The 26391-nt window shown below is 37.4% G+C and overlaps 1 protein-coding gene across 10 annotated transcripts in view; it reads right to left on the bottom strand.

Moving 5' to 3' along the window:
• Nucleotides 1-23376, bottom strand: part of pde7a (phosphodiesterase 7A) — a 36869-nt gene extending 13493 nt beyond the window's left edge. For 8 of the 10 annotated variants that reach the window (XM_067435518.1, XM_067435519.1, XM_067435520.1 and 5 more), the window contains exon 1: nt 22309-23376. In XM_067435518.1, coding sequence (XP_067291619.1) covers nt 22309-22446 — 138 coding nt within the window. In that variant the 5' untranslated portion in view covers nt 22447-23376. Of the gene's footprint in view, nt 1-17354; nt 17458-22308 lie in introns of those variants that run through there. The other 2 variants (XM_067435527.1, XM_067435526.1) reach the window with 2 other exon arrangements.
• Nucleotides 23377-26391: the final 3015 nt, after the last annotated feature.

The raw sequence follows: 26391 nt of genomic DNA, 5'->3' as shown, positions 1-26391 counted from the left end.
ATTTTATATTTATATTATTTTATAAAGACTGATCAATGACTGAAATGCTGTATTTTGTATAAATTAACTAAAAACAGCATACATTAAATTCAATAATAATAATTAGAATGAAAAAAATGTATATTCATTTTGATGTTTGCTAATATTTTATGCGATTTACATGTACGTCTAATTTCTTAGTACTTTTTAAAGATTAACTTTAAGGGAACATTAGATGACCACGCACATTTACATATCAAATAAAAAGTACAAATAAAAATCATCCCTGATCACACAAACACTCGAAGTCAGGCCTCATAACATTGTTTTACTACAAGTAGCCAGCATGTAAATAAAAGTGTGATCTTTGCCTATATCTCTAAACACATCTGCATAAATGTCCTGTTATCACTGTAAAGCCCTATATAAACAAAGGTGACCTGACCTCTAAAATGAGTGGTTGGCCAATCTCCGCGACTTAAAAAAATCAGTCCCACAATAATGATGTGAGGGGAAACACACATGCTGGAGAATGTAAGCTCATCTCTTTTACCAGCCCAGCTTCCAGTGCTCACACACAGGAAGCAGGAGCGGAGAAGACTGCTTCACTGAATTAAGAGTGCATCATCTGTCCAGTGTAATCTGCACTCCTGTTCATCACGCTTCCATACAGGGCCGTTCAGAGATTAATTCATGAACACACTCGCACTGCTGCTCATTATGCAGATGCGAGTCTGATTGGCCATCGGAGAGCGGTGGGCGGAGCGTTCCCTGCCCGCAGTACTCGAAAGAGGCCTTTGTGTGCCGAACACGTAGTTTTCGTACTTGTTCCTTAAAGGTAGCACAGGTTTATCTTTTAAGATGTTACAGGCACTGCTAGCACACAGCACAACTAGGGGACGACATAAGGGCTTGTGATAAAAATGCTTTGTGAGAGAAAGAACCTTTCTGACATATTTTCTTTGTCTCCAGTAAATACTCGAATTGCATTAAGGGGATCCTTTTGAGAAATTGAGGAGGAGAAAGGTTCACTGTGAAAACACAAGACATGGCACATCTTTGTGCTGAAATATACCCAAAAGGAACCCGTGCATATATGCAGACAAAGACAAGCACTTCAGCACAGCTTTTAGATGGCTGGTCAGGGTGTCCCCAGATGGCATACAATTCAGTTTCTGACGTCAATGGACTGAACCAATTTGCATACTTGATTTTTATCCATTAACAGCCCTCCCGCGCCTGGAGCCTCTGCCCAATAAAACTGCAAATGCACAAAACTAGGACTGTCACTACAATTGGAAGATAGAGCTGAAGAACATTTTAGCCTTGCGACAATATATCTTAACATTTATATTGAAGTTCTATCAAATTGTTTCAATCAAACAGCAAATGTTGCCAAGTGCATTCAACACGTTTTGCAAGTAAAAATACAGCCAAAAACACTATATAATAAAATAAAATAAGCTAAAAAAAAAATACAAAGAATGTTTTTACTAAATTAACACAAAGAAAAAACATTTCAACATTATTACTAATATAAAAATCAATATAATCATTCATAGTATAAAACAGCAAAAATGATTAACATATTTCTAAAAAAGATTATGAATAATTGAATAATTTGCATAAAATTAAAAGTATGTGAAGCCCTTGCAGAATCTGTGAAAAGTGAATAACATTTTTACATTATGAGCATTATTCAAATTTTCTGCTAGGGGTTCATATTTTTCTTGCTACATAAATATATACATATATATATATATATATATATATATATATATACATATATATATATATATATATATATATATATATATATATATATATATATATATATATATATATATATATATATATATATTTATATATATATTATATTTATATTATATTTATATATATTTATATATATATATAAATTAAATATTAAGTTTAATAATTTGTTTTATATATACACACAAAAAAATTCCTTTTTGATGTTAATAGAGCCAGCAAAGTAAACTGAGAAAAATCCTGAAGGTTCCAAAACAAAATCACCTAGCAACCATACCTTAAAATCCCTGGTAATAACACCAAATACAACAGTCAAAACCAAATATCTATAGGAAATTATATATTTCAACATATTTTTCCATGATACCACAATTGCTTGATCAACATGAACATGAGTGATACCACAATTGCTTGATCAACAAACAGCATATAAGACCTACTGTACCACACAGATGTTTTCTAATGTTACACAACAGATGCTGTTCCACAACATGTAGCCAAACGTTCACATAAGACATAACAGACCACGTTTATGTGAATACTCGCCAAGACAGATATTTTGAAGTACTGCAATTCTGTGCACGCGTGTATATCGGTATCGCGTGCTGTCTGAGCGTCTTTGTGCGTCCGCTTCGGATCTGTAAGTCAGCGCGAGTGAGTGAATGAGATCATGATCAAGTACAAATGAAAGGTACTCCTCCCAGAAAATGTACAAATAAAGATACTTTGAGATGCTTAATTGCTATTTTAAGCATTGCACTCACTCGACGAGGGCTTAATTAACTCATTTTTGTGAAAACCTCAAAATCAACCAAAAATGAACATTTTTCACTTGTTTTGCCTCTTGCTTGAAATTATCCTGTGCGCATTCTGACTCCTTTTACCACACGTGTGTATCACACCAATGGCATGTAGCCATTAAAACACTACACATGACAGCGAGAAGCAATTACAAAAATGATTTTAGCACAATACGCTTATGTAATCCTGTGGCAAAATGCATTTATTAAAAATGAAAGACAGAGGGTCCGGTAATCTCCAGGCGGCCACTATTAGGTCAGGATATTAATGTTGCTGGAGGCCAGTCTGCAGTTTGAGAGGCAAACAGGACTTAACTGATGACAGTGCTTTAAGTTAAGTTAATAACCAGTGGAACAGATGAACTGGAAAACTGCTAAGTGAATAAACAGGCTACAAAAACAACTGCACCTTGCAGTTACCCTCATATGACACTTTGACATCCCCTATCTGCAATAACCACCATCAGGCCAGAGAAAAACAAGCTTTGAGTCATCCGAGATTGAGATGAGTCGCGGCAGTATTTTAGTATCAACAAACTCAGTGTTTACACACATTACTTGGTGTTTTTGCGTGTGAGTAATTTCTACCAGCGAGCTGAGCAGGGCATGACAAACCACCCAGCCGTGCCCATATGGGCTCAGCACACGAGCGGCATCAGCACAGCCGGACATGGAGCGGGAACGGAGGAGTTGAATTTCTTGGAGAGGCCAATGCCGCTTGCATGCCAGCGAGGCGTGACAGTCTGTGTGGTTTTGCTGACTTTCAGCAAGCAGACTAGAAGAGCAAAAAATAATGAAACATAAATAATAATAAAAAAAATTGGGAGTTTAGCAACAAAAAAAAAATGACACGGATATTTCAGGAAGGCTGATTTCAAATTGCAACTACTGAAAACTACTGAAACTTGTTTTCCTGAATTCAGATTCCTGAACAGACAAAAGGTCAGTCTTCACTCCTCCTTTAATAGACAGTTGTATCCGTATTATGTTTTTATAGTAGTTAAATGACTAGTTCTATGGAAAATGCATTTAATTAATAATTATAATAATATGAATCAAGTCACCAGTTTCAAAGCAGCTTTACAAACAGGAAATTATGATTCAGTGATGCAAACAAAGTTATATTCTCAAATATTCAAAAAGTGTGGTCAGTTTAATTAATGATAATAACAACAGAACACCAGCGCCATTTTAAAGTACATCAATATTCATAAATACTGAAAATAAAAAACAAAGGGTCTCATTCACTAATAATTGATTTGTACGCACAGGAAAACTTCTCACAACAAATCCCTGACTAATTTACAACATGTGCATGTGCACATGAATTTGTTCTGAATCTCGCTCTGATGTTAGAGAACTTAGAGTATTCTAAATGAGCAGCCGTGTACACAAGGTTAGTCGTTTGAATAAAACGGCCAAACCTTCTCCATATAAGGGTTCCCAGACAAACTTTCGTCATACATATGCCGCTCTCTGCAGACGCGCTCTCGCCAGATCAAGCAATGCCAAAGTGTCACTCAAAACCAGTTCAAACACAATGAACAACTTTAATACAGACCTGTCATTACCCAGCTGTACAGCTCTACTCTTTCACTCTTATAATTCAATATATTTAAGACTAAAATTAAATTGTATTATTTATTCTAGTAATACATTATAGTCATGTAGGCTTCTTAACAAAATAATACGGCCGTACAGCAAAAAATAGCTTGTTGCGTATGTGTGGTTTCAGTTGCTTCTACATTTTTCTGTCAATATACGGATGTACGTTTTTGGTCAATCATAATTTGTTGGTGAAAATGTTTGTACGCAGATTTCACACACAAATTTGTGTACGCATGCTTGAATGAGGCCCAATGAAAACTGGATAATTGAATACAATGGAAAATAAAAATAATATTTAACAAAAACAAGTGGTGTGTGAAAGGGTTCTTTTAGCGTAACTTAAGACCTGTGTGCTCTAGCACCCTGCAGAGAGTTCAGAAATGGTACCAGAGTAATTTAGTGTAAATACATTACTTTGTGTAAAACAAATGTCAAAGTGATGCATATCTCCAGAACCTAGAGACTCTAAGCTTTCAAATGGTACCACATACGAGATCAGAGCTCCTCCACAGACATTTAAAATTGAAACTATATATATGATGTCATTCCTCTACAGGGTCCGCAGACGTTAAGTGGTTAAAGACTTTTACTTGTATTACTAAAGTTTCTATCAAATTTGTATTACTGAATACATTTAGCTACAAAAATTTGCACTGAACCATATTATGTTCTGTGTCATTTATAAATGGTCAAAAAGTTTAAACACTGTTGCGTCTGTCTGACAAAAGACTCTCCATTGCCTGGGGCGAACCTGAAACTCAAACCCATCCAGCTAGTTTATTCAACAATACATTCTTTTATGTGCCATTCATTGAACTTTCTTAAATACCTCATTGCTGCATCATATTCAACTAAACTATTTAGATGATCGACATCTCATGGCTCAAAAATGCATGAAGTCACGCCTACTTCTCTATGATACTAGACATTTGCAAAGCAAATGAATGGGCTTCATCTAATCGTAATAAAACAAACAAGCTCATGACTGGACAAGCAGTCAAGAAAATGAGATCTGAGAACATCTGCCATTTATCTGCAATCACACAAAAGCAAAACATTCTGTATTTTATCTCTAGAATGAATCCTGGGCGTGTTAACGTTCTGTTTACAAGATGCATTATTGTGATATATTTGGTTTCACAATGTGGACAAACAACTGCTGCCACCATTTACGTAGTTTTAATATGTAACTATCAAACTCTTGACATTTGCCATTTTTTGAGAGAGTTCTATCTAGACTTTCAGCTTTGTCTGATCCACTGTTATTGTAAAGATTTCTCATATAGGAATGCATAACATATCAGACATTATTTTAAATCTATTGGTATCATCTGACATTAGAGATTTCATTTAGTCAGAATAAAATTAAAATTCATCCCATCAACTTTGTAAATGCATGTTTTAGATCTTATTATGAACACCTCATCCATGTATACTTTTTTCACTTTCTGATAATACAAAATATTAAAACTCGATCTTTCAGTGAAACATCAGACTTCTCTCTGGTGACCTAAATGATTTCTTGAATAATTTAAGTCTGCTTAATTTCCAGGCTGTTTCTTACAATCAACTGCAAGTTGACACAAATGTAAGAAGTTTAAAGTTTAAGTAAGCAGAATTTTTTTTTCAGATTTTTATTTTGTAATCATACATTTTAATTGCTCTGAACTTTAAATATTTGAGTACTCCAATTCATACATTTAACTTAAAAATATAATTTAATCTCAAATGTATAGTAGTGGAAACTTTATAGCCAATTCAATAAATGCCATCTTGCTAATTGGTTACACAATGCTATGGTAGCAAGTTTTTTTCACCTTGTAATGAAACAGGGAAACATAAGACTTTTCTCTGGTGACACATACTGAATTTCTCCAAACTTTTAAAGTCTGCTTAATTTCCAGGCCCTTTCTTACAATCAACTTCGCTACAATTTGGCATCATTTTGGTGTAATGGCCACAGCCCAATATAATCCAATCAACAAACAATGCATAATAAAAGCATTTTTTGACAACCCCTTAAACTGGGATATACATCCCAATTCAAAAGAAAAATCAGATGCAACTTCCATTTCATTGTGACTTTAATCAAATTACTCAAGTAATCATTTAATCTCAAAGCCAAAGCTACAGCTAACTTCAGGAACCGTTCAATTGGGGCAACCAGATATATTGTGCAAAAGAACCACAGTATGATGAAGTTTACTCAGGATTAGCCAAGTTCATTAATACCTATTCCTTGGAAGTAAAACTTTTATGTTACCAACTCCACTTGATTACCACTATTTATCATTGTCCAAAACCTGATAAATAAATGTGCTTCTTACTACATCTAACCTAAGAACTTCTTTGATGGTGGTAAAAGGCATGATTGCCACCTTTTATGAAGCTCTTGAGGAATTTTAGCAATGCTTTGAGGGGTCTATTTGAACAGGTTAGCAGGCCTACAAGCTAATTATTGACACAGCGTTTGGATGCGAAACAAGTTAAAGGCTTGTGTGAAAGAGGACGGAGCCCAATCAATTCAACAAGAGACTTCACAATATGCCACAACCACAGCGGACTCAGTTCTACACCGCCGTCTCCTGCTGGAGGCTCGACTGAGGCCTTCAAACAAGAGGAAGCACCATCACTACTTCCTTTAAACTAATCCAGGAAAAGCAGTGGGAAAATTATTCCGCACTTTGTTCCTCTTTGTTTACCGCATTAATCGCCTGAGAAAAACTGTTCAAAATTAACTTTTAACTTATATTCAAATAACCATTCAGGCCGGATCAACATAGGATGATATCTGATAATTCAAGAACTAGAACTACATGAAAATTAACCATACAAACTGAAACAGTTTCGACTCCACTTAGGCTAGTCAGCTTTAGCATAGAAAGGAGGAAAATCATTTTAAATATGGTAAAACTGAGCAGAGAGCCAAAATATTGAACAATCCAATGTGCAATAGGTAGGAAATACCTATAAAAATGTTATTGAACTTATTGTGAATGTCTAATCCATGCAACTTTTAAATCAAAATCTTCCAGTGAAACGACAGACTTGTTTCAACAAACTTGATGTTTGCCGGACTTTCATTTCGTTCACCCCTTTCTTATAATCAACCACAAGCTCACATCCAGATCTGCCATCATCCAACCAACAACCGATGGAGAACAGCAAGTCCTGACACACAACCCTACATTTTTAGGGTTCAACGATTCATCGCGAATCACACCCAGATAACAGAAAATGGCAAAGAGGCGGGACGTGGGCAGAGCCAAGGTAGCATAATGACCAACAGACAGCGAATAAATGGCTATCCTCCTGTCACTCAAGTGGCCATGCCCTTAATTATGCAGAACTTTAAGACTTTATATAATGTAAACAAATGTGTTATAAGAAAGTTCACCCGCTCACAGTTGTCATGAAGAGCAAAATTAGCCTTATAGACCAAAACCACAATTTGTACCAGGCTATAAACATCTTTTTTTTCTGCTGTAAAGTGCACAATTTTAACATGGGGCTCAATGAGATTGTGCTCCCTTCTGGAGCCTGTAATTGCCAGTCGAGGAGTTGCAGTTGAAGTTACTTCCGTATTGGCTTCAAGAGAAACTGCGGGAGGTTGCCACTTGGTCGCAACTTTAACAGAGCGTTAATACTACTCATTTACTTCGAATGGGGGGGGACGACATGAGCCGCCGAACTAAATTGTGCGTTCTGTTGCGTCATGTCAATGGCATTGCTTGCAGCAGAAGTTGAAAAATGTTGAAAAATGTTGAAAAACTTTTCAAGCGGCAACGGAGGCATCAGCCAACCAGATCGCCTCAATGCAAATACAGACGCTAGGGTAGTAATTTGATTGGAAAAGTAATGTGATTGGCTAGGTTCAGACAAGCTAGCCAATTGCGTTCGTGCATCACTGGAAAAGTAATGTGACTGGATGTTTTTACTATGACGGTCATGCTTTAGACATGCCCTCCGTCAAATGTCGACGCTTCATGTGAATGCAGTGAATAAATGCCTCATTATTCATGTTAATAACAAATGACATTACAATTATTTTTAAACGCAAATATAACAAAACGTACATTACATTGCAAGCATCATTTCTGTGTTTATTTCTGAAACAAACAAAAAAATTGTTTTAACGACTCTACACAAAAAGTGCACGAAATGGACGATTAATTTGCTCTGCCGAAGGCGACCGCTATGGCTTGAGCCATAGATGAAGTTAGGTCAATATGCATTTTGGTGGGGTTTCCTCACTGACTCAATCACTACTTGATAAGCAAGCCTCTCGCAAGCAACTTTCCAAGTCAAGTTATCTGTACGTCATGCTCTGTATCTTAACTTGATCCACTTTAGAGTCAAGACAAAGAGTTTGGGGCAATTAACAGTTAGTTTTCTCTCTAAAAACTGATGAACAGTTGTCAAGGGTTCTCACGTAATAAAAGCTGAGCCAACAAGGAAATCCACTGAAACCTACCTTAGAAAAAATCCATCTGACAAGAACCGTGATTAAAGACCAAATCAGAACTATTCCCATTGGACCTTGCGAAAACGGTGGATCATAGTCTCTGTGTCAGTTTGCGTATAGGTGTTGCAGTGTATGTCAGTATGTGGGTGTATGGATTTGCGTACGTGTGTTCGCACGACTGTAGATGGCCGGAGACCAGCTCAAGGCCCAGACAGAATGCGTGCTGAGCTTAGTGCAGCTGTCTTAGTTGCGCACACACACACACACACACACACACACACACACACACTTAAACGAACTCTCCGTGTTAGCCCTAAATGTCTCTCCCTCTCCCATACACACTCACACACACAGCCACCTAGCAACAGCCAACCAGACCAGCAGCGCTACTGACGTACATGGTGAGGGGCTGGCAGCAGGAGAGCATGCTAGAGTCTCCTTATCAGCAGTGCAGAGAGCATACTGTATGCTTTATTTTCTAAATAAAACACTGTCAACTTCTCAGCTGCCTCGTAATCAAAGATGTGTGCTCACTATCATGAAACATTTATTTTTATTTGCAGTTTTGTGACCTCAAGGACTCACGTCTCAAGAACCTGTTATCATAAGAGTCTATTTGGAACCAGATTTATTTTTAATTGTTTTACATCTAGTCAATACATGTATGTATATTTCATGTGATTTATTTATAATAATGTTATATATATATATATATATATAAAGGGTAATATTTTCTCAAATATCAGCATGATTGCAAACTAGGCTTGCTGTGATAGACGGTGTTACCAGTGTTAAGGCACAACACCGGTTACATCACTTATCCATAGCGACACTGTCCCCACCAGTGTTTAGATTTTTATGGTAATAAACTCAATTAGTTTAGCTAGTGAACAGACACTACAAATAAAAACTGAACGTGTCTGCTTAATAAAGCGTGAGCCGAATGAGAGTCACCACAAAGACCAGCAGCAGGAGTTAGGTTTCCTTTATCACAAGCAAGGAGCTGACAGACAAGATGACGGCTTATGATTTGGTTTCAAAGCGAAATGTAAAAGCGCCTTTTAGTTTGTCATTGTACCATTTTGTTGTTGTTTTTCCTTAAACGGTTACTTCAGCGACTAGCATATGGCTTTGTATCAATAGAAACCCTGGAGTATATTCAAATGATTGTGCTTCCCCTCCTTATATCCCCCCGAGACAAGAGATTTATGCATTTTATTTCTGGAAAAATTCCTCCCATGATGCAAATATCGTCAATTTGCGCCATCGGAGGAATTGCTGGACAGAGGCTAAAAACTACAGCCAGCAGAGGGAGCCATTTCCGCATGTTTTCAGCTCACCCGTGGGGGATGGGAGATCACTCACAGCTACAGTAAGTCTTTCAACTTCTCTAACTAATTCCAATGAAAGTTAAGCTTTCAAAGGCATGAACTGAAAACACCCCAGACTGAATATGCGCTGTGAATCTATGCCGCGAGTGCTGTCGCGTTTACCTCAGCTGTCATCACGAGCTCATCCATGACTTTCAATGTGACTCCTGCAGTGTTTTGGGAATCTCTTAGCGGCTAAATCACATATTGAACACACACGTTCAGTTTTTAATTGTAGTGTCTGTTCTCTAACTGAACTGATTTTATGAAGATGGTCGCGGTGGGAAAGTTATCAGTTATTCAGTAATCTAGTAGCGGTGGCTTTGGGAATGGCCTTGTAGGGCAGCGAAGCATTCTGGGAATTGTTGTCTTTCATCCCCATGAGACAAAAATACATTTTCTGTCTATTCTCAGTCTAGAAAGCACCAAATAAAAAAATAATTTCACATTTCTACTACATTAATGACCCAGTTTAAATACACATTCATCTTCCCAGGGCTGAAGTACTCCTTTAAGAAAAATAAGCCAATGAACCCACCATTCAAGCAACCCGCCCCCGAATTAGCCCTAATTCTAAACTGAATTAAGTAAAATCCGCATGGTCATTCATTCACGCTCTCACAGTACGCCCATTTATGGCCGCACTGTCATTCACGGTGTGTCCGCTGGCACATTTTCAGTTCATTCCTATGGAAGCTTAACTTTCATAGGAATGCATTGAAACCACTTGCTTTGCTCCACACCGTTATGAATGCCAGAGCAGCAGTGCGCATTTTAATTTCGATTTAGAATTAGCGATTTAAAAGCCATAGTCAATGTTGTCACGCATCATTTAACAGGTGGGATAATGTCCTCATCATCACATCCCTATTGCAAACTGATATTCATTTCATGCACGAAACAAGAGATGACTTGATAATTTTTAGACACAATGTTATCAATACTGACAGATTTTGCATTATTTTGCCAACATATCTGATTCCAAACAAAGCAGAAAAGTTGCATCTCCCAGCAACTCAGAGCTGTGTTTTGTTCTTGAATGATTCACCATTTTTTAACAAATCGAATCAATGATTCATTCATGAAGTCAGTGGACACTTGTTACTTTCATAGATGAATCAGCCGGTTCGAGCAAATCAATTGAATGATTCTATAGGCCAATTCACACCGCACTGCAGAAAGACGGCAACAGTCGATTTGTCTGGTTTCGTCGGATCAGTGTGTTGCCCATCAGATTGTCCCACAGCTCGTTTTCGCCGACTAAACATGTTGAATAAGAATGTCTTAAAAGTGACGTGCTGTAATCTGGTGACTGTCGCCATTGCTCTGCATCTGTCGGAGCAGTTTGAATTGGCCTTAAAATTCAAGGAGTGGTCACTTTTCGTTCCACTGACTTCCATTCAAAGTGGTGCGAATGCCTCAGACCGGAAACGCAAGCTCATGCGAAACATTTCGCATTTTGCTGTCGGTTCAAAGGTCAAGCTTGGTGAACTCTTAGCTGTGAATTTGCATCACATAATGACGAATTACCAGTGGAAGAGCAATACATCGCGGAGTGATTTTTTTTGAATGTATTACTATTTGTTATATGTTGAATTCAGAGAGGTCATATCACGACCCTTGCCATGTCAGACGTCTACCTACTGGCTGTTTTAGTTTCCTATAGCCTATAATATTGTATCTTTTTTCCAAACATCTCATTTCTATATTCAAAATTGTATATTTAAACATTAATCTCATAACATTATTTAGGCAACTGTAATTGCTGCATAAATGGATTTTAATAAATGGTAAGATGGGTTTTGATACCGATTTAATTGAGTTGGTATAACAGGCCTATTGTTTGCATTGCTTCATATTGACTTTAATGAAGAATAGTACAATTGTCAACAAAATAATGTGAATCCATAGTTAAGCAAGAGCCAAAAGCATAATGGTTTAAATTAAGATTTTAGTGAGGCTCGGACTCATTTTAGGAACAGGTGTAACAAGAGCGCTCTCTCAGACCAAAGTTGGCCTCTCTTAGCAGTGACATCACAACATCTATCTGTGGAGAAGCATTTCCATAAATAGCAGAACAGCAAGTTGGATGAGCTGGACCCACGCAAACCACAGTCACAGAAAACAGACTTTCCTTGCAACTTCAAGACACTAATGGCCCTGTTTCACAGAAGCGAGACACATTCGACCCTGCTGATAGCATGTGTGGAATGAGCACCGCAATCAAATATCATTCCTATTTAAACATCTATGCTTACAGCCCGGGAAAACCCCACCGCTGTGTCCAAAACCTAACATCCTCTCTGCTTTGAATGTTTCTCCCAGTACAGACTTACTGGCACTCATGTAAATGTGAGATCAATGACATGGGAGTTGCGCGAGCTGTGTCACATGGCTAATAAACAGCACAGCTGACGATGTGCGTATTTGCATTTGAGAGCAAAAGAGCCTAGTGCTTGAGAGAGGGGCCATCGCAGCTGTGGATTCCTGAGTCAAACACAGGAAGTGTGATGATGGAGAGCATGACGTAGTCCTCATGAGGCTCCTGTTCCTGACCCTGTGCTCTCAGCTCTCAGGCCCGGGTCCAAACAAAAAACCCTGACAGCACGTCATGAGGGGAGTCAGGGGTGTATTTGATTGGCTTCATTTTGTCAATGTAACACAGCCTTTTCGGACAGAAAAACCCATTCAACAACATTACCATGTGATCTTGATTCTGTTCCAAAGACTGCAACACAAAGTCTAATTACAGTTGTTGTTGCTCACCACTTATCTGCACCATGTTTACAACTTTCCTGTCTGAGAGGCTTTTTGAGTGAAGATTTGTAAATCTCACAGACATTGTCAACATATTGCAAGTAGTAACTTGAATTACCCAAAATGAATATGTAAAAAAAAAATCTATATATTTTTTTATAACCACTGCATTTTTTTTTATTTATTGTTTTATTCATTGCTGCAAAATAGTAAAATAATGCAGATGATACAACGATTGTTTTATTAATATCACATATTTAATTTATATATGAACTAATAAGTCAACATTAATATGTAATTATTTATTTTTTTAATTTATGTAAATATCTTACATATACAGAGATTACACGTTACAGTCAAACTTTCAACCATATTTTATATATATATATATATATATATATATATATATATAAATATGGTTGAAAGTTATATATATATTATATATAAAATATGGTTGAAAATTATATATATATATATATATATATATATATAACTTCTTTTTTGTGGCTTATTCGCTTAAACGTCAAAAACAAAAGAAAAAAAATTGCCCATGTTGGCAACTATTCAGGTAAATACAGGTTTTGTAAGTAAATAGTTTAGAGAAAACACATGTTGTGTAACAGTATATTAGATGCAGTTTTCCCTGTGGTATCGAAAATGTTATCAAATATCGATATTTTGAAGGTATATCATCAAAGTTGAACATTTCAGTATTGTGACAATTATGTGACTACTGCCAAAAAAAAATTCAAAAAATTCAAAATACAAGCAACAAAAACAAAAAAAACAATAGAGTATAGATGAAACAAATTAAAAAATAAACAGTGCTTTAAGGCACATTTAGGCATCTAATCAATGTTCAGGTACAAAAATGTAATAAAAGTAATCACATGTAAAATAACATTGCATATATATTTACTTTAGTAATTAAATAAAGATTAATCAGTATTTAAGTTACAAAAGCTATTCAGTCAAGAGCAGTGAGTGATTTGGTTGTCTTTTGTTGTTTGATTAAAGGGCATATTGCAGGTTAGAGACTTAAGTGAGTCAGTGAATAGAAAAAATAATTTAGAAACCACCGCCAAACGAAATGGAGTCTCGCGCACTCCACGTTGACGTCATTTTTACCGCGCGCACACTCGTGCTCATGCAGACGTGTCGAGTATAAACAAGGCTTAAAGCTACACTGACGTTGGCAGTTTGATAAATGCAAGTTAATTCTTCAGTTCAATCTTTGTGTGCTAAAAAGGCACACAAGTTCCTGTAGAGATAGCAATACACATTCCCCTTTTTTGCCAAATAAATGAAAAGCATGTTATCAATGTCTTCTCTTTTGCTGTATCGAAATCTCACCCCTAGTTTTCCTCCGAGATGGTCAAGTCAAGTTCAATAAGTTTGTGTATGATTACATGATATAATTTTTTTTAAATACTGTATCCTAAATTGTAGATAATTAAGCTATATATCATATATCCTGGAGTGTGTCAGATTAACACTACATTTCTTGAGTGTTAAAGGGTTAGTTCACCCAAAAATGGAAATTTGTGCCATTAATGACTCACTAAGACCCTAATATTGTTCCACACCCGTAAGACCTCCGTTCATCTTCGGAACAGTTTAAGATATTTCATATTTAGTCCGACGGCGTATCTAAGTGTATGCACACTATACTGTCCATGTCCAAAAAGGGAATAAAAACATCATCAAAGCAGTCCATACGTGACAACAGTTAGTTAGTTAGTTAGTTAGTTAGTTAGTTAGTTAGTTAGTTAGTTAGTTAGTTAGTTAGTATCTTTTAAAGCATCAAATACATTTTGGTCCAACATAACAAAAACTTTGACTTTATTCAGCATTGTCTTCTCTTCCAAGTTTGTTTTCTAACCTCAAATAAAGATTCAAACGGTTATTAATCAGCGGATTGATTCATGATTCGGATTGCGTGTCAAACTGCCAAACTGCTGAAATCACGTGACATTGGCGATCCGAATCATGAATCAATTTGATGATGTTTTTATTCCCTTTCTGGACATGGACAGTAAAGTGTGCATACACTTGGACACGCTCTTGGACTAAATATAAAATCATCTTAAATTGTGTTCTGAAGATGAATGGAGGTCTTACGGGTGAGGAACGACATTAGGGTGAGTCATTAATGACATCAATTTCATTTTTGGGTGAACTAACCCTTTAACGATTAATAGAAAAACAACAACAACAAGAACCATAAAGAACCAAAAACTTCGATTTTTGAAAAGGTGCATCTGCATTATTATGCCATTATCATTATTTTACGACAATATTATCGTTTATCGCAATAATTTCTTGGCCAATATATCGTCCAGCAAAATTTGTTATTGTGACAGGCCTACTCACTCGCATTATATTGAACAGACACGTTCAGTTTTTAATTGCAGTGTGTTCTCTAACTGAACTTATTTTATGAAAATGAACACCATGGGAAAGTGATCCAGTGATTCAGTAGCCGTGGTTTTGGGATTGGCCTCGTAGGCCAGTGAAGCAAGTGCATTCTGGGAGTTGTTGTCTTTCATCCCTATGAGACAAAAATACATTTTCTGTCATTTCTCAGTCTAGAAGGCACCAAATTCAAAAATTATTTTACATTTCTACTACATTAATGTCCTAGTTTAAATACCAACCTTAATGCTAAATCAATGAAGTAACCCTTTAAATATGATCACAGGTTATTATTTCATATTGATCCAATTTGACTTAGTTTGACATGAAAAAGGCCAGCATAAGGTCATTTTGGGTGTGCCACAGGGTTGCCGCGTTCTTTCAAATTTCCCCAAGCACGCTTCCACATTTTCTTTCTTGAAAGCGATAACGGTCAGTTTATTCTACAATCAAGCTCCAACTTATTTATTTCTCATGTCTAATTGCATCTGAGAGAAAAAAAGGAGTGGGTTCATGACAGAACAAGCAAACAAAAGAGGAAGCCAGACAGATTCCCATTAAACCTTATCCGACATTGTGCTTCTAAACTCACTCAGATTAAAGGAACAGGCCTCGGAGAGGGCTCATAAATTCAAAGCGTCCTCATGATTTATAGCACCATGCTGTGAAATGCTGGATAACGGTAGTGCACATTCCTGTAAGTGCCAGGCCATAAACGCCATTTTTACTGCACAGGTTATAGAGTCGGTCAGGTCGCAACTTAAACTAACTTATTAGTTAAGTACACCTGCATTTCCTTCATGCTGTTCCAAATCTGTATGACTTCCTTCTTTAATTCCTTTTCTGGCCATACAATGGAAGTCAAAGTGGTCCAAACTAGTTGTTTAGGGCCCCAATGAATGACATTCATTGGATGGAAAACCAGTTGAAAGTCTTCAAAGCATCTTATTTTGTGTTCAACAGAAGGAAGGAACTCATACTTATAATGCCATACAGGTTTAGAACAAAATGAGGGTGAGTAAATGACGACATTTTTGTGTGAGCTATTAAGTAATACCAATAAACAGAATGTCAAACGTGGTTGCCTTTCCCTCTTATAGTCAAACTTCTCAATGCATTGTGCAACAGATCTCAGTGGCATAAACAGTAGTCTCACTGCTAGATGGAAGCACAATTTGCTGATGGCCGTTTTGTGGTGCAACAAGGATTAAAGTGACAGGAAGTGAATCAGGGTTATATTGTGACATGACATTCAACGGTCATGGAGCTGAGGCAACAATGGAGTCAACAAACCAAACAGACCACAACGCGAGGTATCTGAACATCCACCGAAACTAAGCATTATCAAAGAACATTTCATTTACCGGTATATAAGAATCATTCAATGTCAATATTACTATATGTAATTAAATATGTTTTTACATTTAAATTAAATATATTAAATTAAATATATTGCATATTATACAGAACTTATTAAATAAATCATTAAGTACCTACTCATTTCAGAGAAATGAGTATCAAGAGGAATAAGAATTACACAAAAAAGTATGTGTACATAGCCTGTGTTGTACATAAAATGTGTTGTGCAGAATTGCCACCCAAACTAAATATCTTAGAGGCCCACACGCAAGGGAAATGACATCAAGAAAATCTTTTGAGCGAGATACTGAAAGTCTGTCAACAAGGGAGGAGATTTGCGTCACTTCTAAATGAAGGCAACGCATTAATGCACAAGATCCGCCATCCTGATGTGCCTCAATTCAAAGGCGTCTTTTAGAACTCACTGACCTGAACAGAGAGAAAAAAAAACTGAAGCTACAGACAAATGGAAAAGCAACTGAATGTTAATGGTGAATGTGAGAGCAGTCTCGGCACTGCAAGGGTTACTCACACATTTACACACACCAGCAGCAAGTTGTGAAATACTGAAAACCGAACAGCTCCCTCCACATTCTTACCACATCCTGAAACTACGTCAGTCTAACAACAAGGCACAAAAAAAACCTTATCGCATGAGTGAGATAAACAAACTCCTTCAAAAAAAAAAAAACTCCTCCTCACCCTGTCTGCACCACCAAACACGGCTGATATGACCTCCAACAAATGTACTTCAAGCATGCATGTTGGCCTTTTAACTCCACACACACACACACACACACACACACACACACACACAATGATGTGATCTACCTTTGGCTCTCCACTTGCAAACAAGATGCCAATGGTGTCAGTGAGAGCCCACAGATATAGCGGACGCACCGGAGAGCCGCAATGCTTCACATGGCGCTCGGGAACGGGCTGCTCTGCTTAAATGGCAAAAACATGCTGTCGAGCTGCTGATAAGTCATTGACGCAGAAAAGTATAATGCAGCACATAAATAAGTGTGTGATTCACGGGCGCAGGCACATCAGAGACACGGCAGGGGAAAGCTCACATGCACCGCACAGCTGCCTTAACCTGCTAGGAAGCACGTCATAACCTGGCACGAGATTGAGATTCTTCAAAACACATGTTGCAATTTACCAAACACAATGAGAATGACGTTTTTACTTTGTTCTTTCAAGTACATTACAGTCGCGTGTGTGTGTAACACTCCTAAACACATAGACTGTGACCGATAACACAACGCAACACCCTCGGTTTTTGGGAAGACATTCGTTCGTTCATTTACAAAAAGCTTGTTTGAGAAAAACAAGTGTGGGAGAAGTTGAGAGGGGAAAAAAAAAGAGTGAAGAGAAGAATGACGATAGAGAGCGAGAGATCCTGGCCATCTGTGATGTTGGCTGCAGCCCAAACCACTGCCCCCAGAGTCCAGGCACATGCTTAACTGCCTCCCTCTGCAATGCTAGCCTAACAAACACAGCAGCGAGGGGCACCTACACACACACAAGCGTTGCAACAGTCACTTATGTTTTATGACTGCACAAACACAAAAATTCAGTGTTTACAAAAAGATAATTGCCCTGCCTCTACAAGGCTGCAAAGTGTGCATATAACCTTCTAAAACATTCAACAATCTGTTGAACGATGTGCTTTAAAGCTGATGCACGGAGATGTTAAAACACTTATCTGTGCAAAATCCGTTCTTAATTTTAGTAAAAAGTGTCAAAACTGTTGTGGCTTTTAACATTATTTCAACGGCCCAACATGTTTTTGAAACTGTTTAAAACCATGATAAATAAATAGATAAATAAATAGATACATATTATTAGGAAACAGGAAAGATTATTATTTGCACGCATTTTAAAGCCTTGCCAGTTAAGAGCTTTTTATTCACAAGCACTAAAAGCCTGTCACTTCTGATTGCGAATTCAGAACTAAGTTCTTTTTTGCGTCTTATTGCACTTAAACTGTTAAAAACACTAGTTTTACATGAACGCAGTCATTTATATATTAAGTGAATGTAAACAGTTCAGATGTATATCAGTTTATTAGATCTGTGCATTCAGTCTTAAATTGACAGCTGCCTAATAATTTTTTTTATTACAAAGATAAAATTATACGATTTTGGCAGGATCCCCCACCCCTATTTTGGCCTAAATGGTTTAAGTCTTTTTTTCTTTTATTCTCTTGTAAGGCTACATTTTTAATTTACATTTTTTATAGGGAAATTCATTTGGGTAAACTGCTTAGTAACTTGCAAACAGCTAACATAAAAACAGAAATTTGATAAGATTGTAGATCACGATCCTGCCTGAATTTTTTTTTTATATATTATATTTTTTGTCACTTCACCCACCCCTAACTACAACTACTACTAGTAAAAACTGTGATAACCTTTTCTGTTTCTAATAATTATTATTGTAGTTATTGTTTGCATAAAATGTAAAGTTAAATAGCACAAATATATTTTAATGTTACATTATACAATTTACTATGGTAATATTAAAATTATTTTAATAATTATTATTATTATTATTATTAATTGCATAAAATGTATACTACTACTACAACTAATAATAATAATAATAATAATAATAAATGCACATTTCCTAATTATTTTTGCTGTAGTTATTTGCCTAAAATGTAACACACACCATGTATCTTTTAAATGTGCATGCAAATACACAAACACTCCACTTTAGCACTTATAATATTAGCATTTACAATGATAATATTAACACTGATTATTTATATTGTTATTAATATTTTAATTGCATTAAAATATATACAACTACTACTACTAACAATAAATACCAACAATACATATTTTCATTGCTAACTGTATAAGAATTATCATGCACAATAGATTACTATTCAATCAAATGCCCTTTAATGGCCAACAACTATGGCAAATAGCTTGGTTTTTAAATGTAGTGTCATGAATGCAAGCTTATCAACTGAAACTGAGCTTGTCAAGCTATTTCACAGAGTCTATAGTTATTTTAAATTAAAATACATACGACAGGACCAGAAAGCTGGAAAGCTGTAATACACTATGCTGAGCTCATCTTTTCATAAAAAATATTGTTCTAAGCCACTACACTGCAAACTGGGCCAAGAACTGGCTGGCGAATGTGTCCAACTTATTCCTAGCTACAGAAATCCCGAATATGCGTCCCTTCCATACGGAGGGAGCACAAAGGCCGGGACTTGTCAAGACTGAGGGCCAAGAGCCGCTCCAGGTCTATCCCACATTCCACCCACGGATGAAATTCCAGCGAAAATCCAGGCAGAGCTTTGGCGGGTTTCAGAGCAAGCTCTCTGGGAGGCACTTAGTCAGGCATTGTGTTTTTAGAGAAGGCGGTTGTAGCTGCTGGGCTTTCATGCATGCAGCATAACAGACAGGGATAAGAGACAAATGCTTTTTGCACAAAGCTTGCCAAAGCAACGCCATTAAGAGAGGCAAATAGGTCTCAATGCATTCTGGGTCAAACTCCCAATGGACCTCAAAATTGTATTAAAAACCAAGGGAAACCATTTTCAGGCTGGCAAAACACCTGTTACGATAGAGAGCATTGGCAAGTCAGAAAATCTACGATATAATACTAATGTGGCCACTGTTGCTCTTTAGAACAGTCCAAAACATTCAGCAGTAGCTAGTTTGACTAGAAAAGCAGCAGCCAAATACATTTGCATATGTTTGACTTTAGAGATGCTGATAGCATCTGGTAGACTCAGACAACCAGGGGCAGTTGTGGCAATACACTGGACAGAAGGGTTATCTAATCTAACTCTCAATACAAGCGGTTGCTTGGTGACATGACCCTTATTGACTGACTACATCTTAAATTCTAGGCCTCAAAGCCCTGCAGGGCGTTTAAGCATGTTATCTCTCACTGTGTGAGCTTGCTGCAAGACTAGTAAATTTATCAAGTACAGTGAGTGACAATCCTTTGACCTGGAGATATGCATTATCTCATATTAAAGATTAGGTACAGGCAGCAAAAGATTACAGTTCATCTTAAAAGTATCCTTTATACATGCACTGCCTATATACGTGATATCTAAACACATGATAGCATTATATTACTCAATGTGCAAGCAACTGTTCCACAGTTTATCAATTTATACCTATTTTTAAAAACAATACATTATTTATACCCATTTTAACATGGTTGAAAGAGATGCAATGCTACATAACCGCAAAGCCTACTGTATCATATTTGATACATGCATTATCAACATGATTAAAACTCTGTAGGAAAAAACTGTTCCTTACAATATACCTTTTATAAAAATAAATGTAATAATAACTTAAGTTGTTAGTCACAGACATTTACTGGACTGAAGCAACTTAGTTTTTTTGAAAAATCGTGTTAAAAAATGTGTGTATCAAATATGATACAAGCAGCATTTTATGAATGTTTATTTGTAACTCTCAATTATCATCGCATCAGGATATCATTTTACTTTTTGGCCATACATGTAACATCTGCACTAAATCACATATTCCGAATAAAGGTGTTTTCTTTTTTCTCCTGGAGTGTGAGTTTCATGTTCTCACTATATCATACTGGGTAATAGAGGCCGAATTTATCATATGATGCGAAACAAAACACGTTGGTTTTATATCTTTTTTTTATTTCATCTATATGTTCTATAAACTGTTCCAGTGTTTTTTCAGTATTATTTTTCTCACTATAAATTAATACACCAGGCTTTACAGGGTTAAAAGCACCAGACGAATCATTCGGCTTGTTAAAGTAGCAGAAAAATACCTAAAATCTCCCCAATGGACACTGAGTAACAAGTTGCATGAAGGCTGACCAAGAGAATCCCCAACAAATTCAAACAGTGTGTGAGAGGGAGAGTGACACACTTTCAGCCTGAAAAGACTGTCAGCATGTGGCCCAAAGGGACAACAAAACATATTTTGTGTTGCCAACACCGCAGTATGACAGCGACAACAGACAATTAGGGAAAATAACGCTGTCTCTTGTCAAGCCCTGACACTTGGGGACTTCTGAGTAAATAAATCAAGACCCTGAACAAGCATGAGAATAATGAAGCAAGAATAGAAATTGTAAAATAGAAATTGGCCTCGTCTCAAAACCTTGTGAGCTGCCTACATAGGGTTGAGAGCCGAGAATCGGTTGCATTAATAAAAATACCAGAACTGGTTCGTTTTTAATGACGTTCGGTTACGTTAATGGTCCAAGAACGTGCAACATTGTAGCTACACCTTACTAAAATAGTAGCCTATGCGGTTTCTTCTTCGCGAAACAAAGTAGGCTACTATGACTACTGTGTGTTCCGATTCCCTAAAGAATGACTCTTATGATCAAGTTCTATTTAATGAATCAAAAGTACTTAAGAGACTAGCCTACTGATTAACACGTTAGTTTATATAGCCTATGACGACGAGTAGTCAAAAGATATTGACAATAATTAATCAAAATAATGAAATGTAGCCTACTATCATTAATCATGTCATTTAATAACAGAGCAGTAAAAGCCACACGAGTTAGGTTTTCTTCAAAAACACAAATAGAATCGTTAGTTGAACCATTAAAGAATCAAATTCGGAACCAAAAATTCCTACTACACAGGCAGAAGTTGAACATCGTTTGCACGTTCCGAACGTTCGGATAGTTTGGAAGCTCCAAAATGATTCGAACGAACGCTAGGAACGCGCGTCTGATTCTTTAGGTAGGCAGCATGCTAGGTTTTGACACACAGCCCAAATGTTTTGTTCTTTACCTGTGACAGCTGCCTCGGGTCGGGGGCTCCGAATAAAGAGGAACTGGAGCTGAAACTAATGGCTCCCCTCCGGCTGAGAACATGTTTGGGAACCGGCCTGTCTAGAGGCAAAACCGGTAACTGATAACATAATTCCATTGAATAATATCAACGCTATGGATCCGGATCAAAAATAATTCAAACCCGCTGGAAAAACGTAGTCAAATAATCAAAGAAATCAAAAGAAGGCGGAGGGGAGAACTTGCATGGAACTTGAGCGCTGTTTTGCAACTCTCAAAAAGCACGGGAATCCCCTCTCCTTTTAATTGCAAATAAAAAATATCAGTTTAAATGCTCAAGAGGCGAAGTGCTTCATTTTGTTCGGATCTATCTGGTTCTCGCGCACACCGCCGTCATTATTGATATGGTCCATATTTCCCCACGCGCGTGTCTCGTGCTCCATTTCACTCGATTTTTATTCATCAGGCTCGTTCTCTTCCTTTCTTCTCCCTTTTCCCATGCACAGATCACGGCCTGTTGGACGACGAGGCCTCTCCTCTATCTTTTTAGTATCTTTAGAAAAAAATGCTTCCTCATTTTTTAAACTCCGTCCAGTCGTGAATCATCATCGTCGTGCAAATGGCTCCGCAGTCTCGTCTCCCAAATTAAAACAAAAGGCATGACCACTTCAAACCCCGATGCGATGCTTGGAGGCGAAAACAGAGATATCCTGCCAATATATAAATGAATGTAGCCTACGTGAAGTTGTATCCGTTTAACGACGGATTTCATTCAAGCTCTGCGGTGCATGAACATTTACTCTCGCTGTCTTTTTTTCTCTCAGTGCAGACACACAGATAGCACCCGTAATTCAGCACACACTCACTGCAGCACTGTATATCAACCAGAAAAAAGTGGCCTGGGTGGAATCAAAACACGCCCCGCGACCACCCCACGCGTGTGTTGGCACATGCTGTTCGGTCAGTGTTAAAAAAGAAAACGCAAAACTGGAAATAAATTACGCTGATTACAAAAGACAGTCTCAGTTCGTCCTGAACATTGCAAGCTGTTTCCGAACATGCACCACCTGCGAAAGAGATGGGGCTGTACATAAAACGTTCGCAAAACGTCCTCGTCTTAATGAACCAATAGGCGTGCAGCAATTCATGTAAGGCCGGTTCCTATTGGACTAAACCGTGAAACGCTATTGAGACGGTGAAACTCATTGGCTATGCTTTCAAGACTGATTTATGCACTCGCTCACTGACTGTACGGACCTCAACAAGGGTATTCCACTACAACGGGGTTTGCCCTGCAGCCGGTCTACATCATTGCCAGTGATTACCTTTTTTCTGTATGAGTCATCCAGTTATTCGTGAGCAATGAGCCACTGTTAACTTCTCTCAATAATAAAACCCATGAGTAAACGTTTTTCTTTATTTTTTTTCTTTTTCCTTTTTAAAAAAAATGTAAGGACCCTGCTGATAAACATATATTAAAACAATCGAAGTTGCTTTCATGGCCTGATAAGCCGACTGAAAGGTGCATGGCTAAAACCACACTGGTTGATCAGCTAAGACTTCAAGCCTATAGGCCGTTTCCCCCAGTAGGGTATAAACACCTCACCTGCCAATCAAAGGTAGGCCTATATAATTCAGAAAACTAAATATTTTGCCTATAGTAGGCCTAGGCTACTTTTCAATAGCAGATCTAAAATAAAAGTTTTGCCTTTAGTATGTTTGTTTGAAACTTAGCTCGCCCAAAAAAAAAAGCCTGTTATTAATTCCGAACCCTCATGTTGTTCTGAACCCTGTAAGACTTCAGAACTCATCTTCGGAAACACAAATTAAGATATTTTTGATGCTTTTTGTACTCATAGAGAGCTACGCAACTGACACTTTGACACTTCAAAAAGTTCATAAAGAGATTGTAAAACTAATCCATATGAATTGAGTGGTTTAGTCCACATTTTCTGAAGATTCTTAATTGTTTTATATGATGAACAGATTGAATTTAAGATTTTATTCATATTTAAACATTGATCAGTGGACATCAGCTCAAATAAACCTGCTTGACGCGAGAGAACAAACCTCTTGTGGAAGCTCAAACATTCTGCGCAGCACGAGCCTCATTGGTTCTTGTGGAAGCTCAAACGTGCTGCGTAACACTAGAATGAACCTCATTGGTTCTTGCAAAACCTCAAACGTGCTGTCACTGTGTAACCAAGTGGCAACCTCCCCCAGTTTCTGTTGAGGCCAATACGAAAGTGACTTAAACTGCAATTCATCAACTGACCACTAAGGACAGGCTCCAGAAGGGAGGAGAATCTCATTGAGCTCCATGTTAAAATGCCCAAATTTACAGCAGGAAAAAAAACAGCCTGGTACAAATTGTGGTTTTGGTCTATACGCCTAATTTTGCCCTTCATGACAACTGTGAGGGGGGTGAATTTTTTTATAACTCATTCATTTACACTGTATAAAGCCTTAAAGTTTGGCATAATAAAGGGTGTGGCCACTTTGATTGACAGGTGGATAGCCATTTTGTCTGTAAGTCATTGCGTCACCTCAGCTCAGCCCACGTTCCGCCTCTTTGCCCATTTTCTGTTATCTGGGCTTTACGCTTGATGACGCGTTGCCAAAATGGCTACAGCCAGCTTGTCTCTACTTTACTCTTCAAAACTGCACTTCAGAATCCTATGGGTGACGTCACGGACACTACGTCCATCTTTTTTTACAGTCTATGTGTGTAACAATAGAAAGAGCCTCACTGGTTCTTGCAGAAGCTCAAACGTGCTACATAACACAAGATTGAACCTCATTGGTTCTTGCAGAAGCTCAAACGTGCTGCATAACACAAGACTGAACCTCATTAGTTCTTACAGAAGCTCAAATGTGATATATAACACAAAATTGAACCTCATTAGTCCTTAAGCTCAAATGTGCTGCGTAACATAAGAATGAGTCTCATTGGCTCTTGCAGAAGCTCAAACGTGCTGCGTAACACAGGATTGAACCTCATTTGTTCTTGCTGAAGGGCAAACCTGCTGCGTAACATGAGAATGAACCTCATTGGTTCTTACAGAAGCTCAAACGTACTGCATAACACAAGATTGAACCTCATTGGTTCTTAAAGAAGCTCAAACGTGCTGCGTAACACAAGATTGAACCTCATTGGTTCTTACAGAAGCTCAAACGTGCTGCGTAACACAAGATTGAACCTCATTGGTTCTTCCAAAAGCTCAAACGTGCTCAAACATGCTGCGTAACACGAGAGTGAACCTCATTGGTTCTTGCAGAAGCTCAAACGTGCTGCGTAACACTAGAATAAACCTTATTGGTTCTCACATGTCAAGCTTTTACAAGTTTTACATTCTATTTATGAACTTTGTCAAAGTGGTGGTTGTGTAACTGTATATGGAGAGTACATAAAGCTCTCAGATTTGTTTAAAAAGCTCTTCATAATAATCAATGACAGAGTAATTAATGACAGAATTTAATTTTTGTGAACTACCCCTTTAAGATTTAAGGCTTACCAGAGAACTTTGTAAGTTTAAACAATAAGAATGTTGTCAGGCATTAGGTAATTGCATGACAACACTAGTCAATAGCAGTGTAAGTATCACATTGCTGCTGAGGTACAATTTGCATGGAAACGCACTTCAAAGTCATCACCATGAACTAAGACTTGTTCCATGGTTTCAACAAAAAATATGAATTATGAATAAACATAATCTTATACAATTACTAACTGAAATTCATACTCATGGGATTGACTGTGTGGGTCAAATAGTGTAGTTATGTTATGCCACTTTGTACAGTTTTGTACGGTTCTTTTGCAATCACCTAAGTAGTGCCTATTTTTACATAGAAGCAAAATAATCTGTGTAAGTTCAACCCACTTTAATTCATCAATTTAAGTCGTAAAGCTTTGCAATGTTAGCAAAGCTTCAGCAAATGTTTTAACTGGAGTTGCTGGAGACCAGGGGGACAATAGTGAACTGTGCCATGGCAACAGAGGCCATATGCCAGTAGTGAGTATAATTGCTCCATCCCACCCCCTCCCCAACGCTCACAATACAATTCTACAGAACCAAACCCCACA

This window comes from Pseudorasbora parva, chromosome 24 (genome assembly GCF_024679245.1).
Source record: "Pseudorasbora parva isolate DD20220531a chromosome 24, ASM2467924v1, whole genome shotgun sequence".
Lineage (NCBI taxonomy): Eukaryota > Metazoa > Chordata > Actinopteri > Cypriniformes > Gobionidae > Pseudorasbora > Pseudorasbora parva.
Note: the sequence above shows the minus strand (reverse complement) of the source record. Positions and strands in the feature narration are given on the sequence as shown.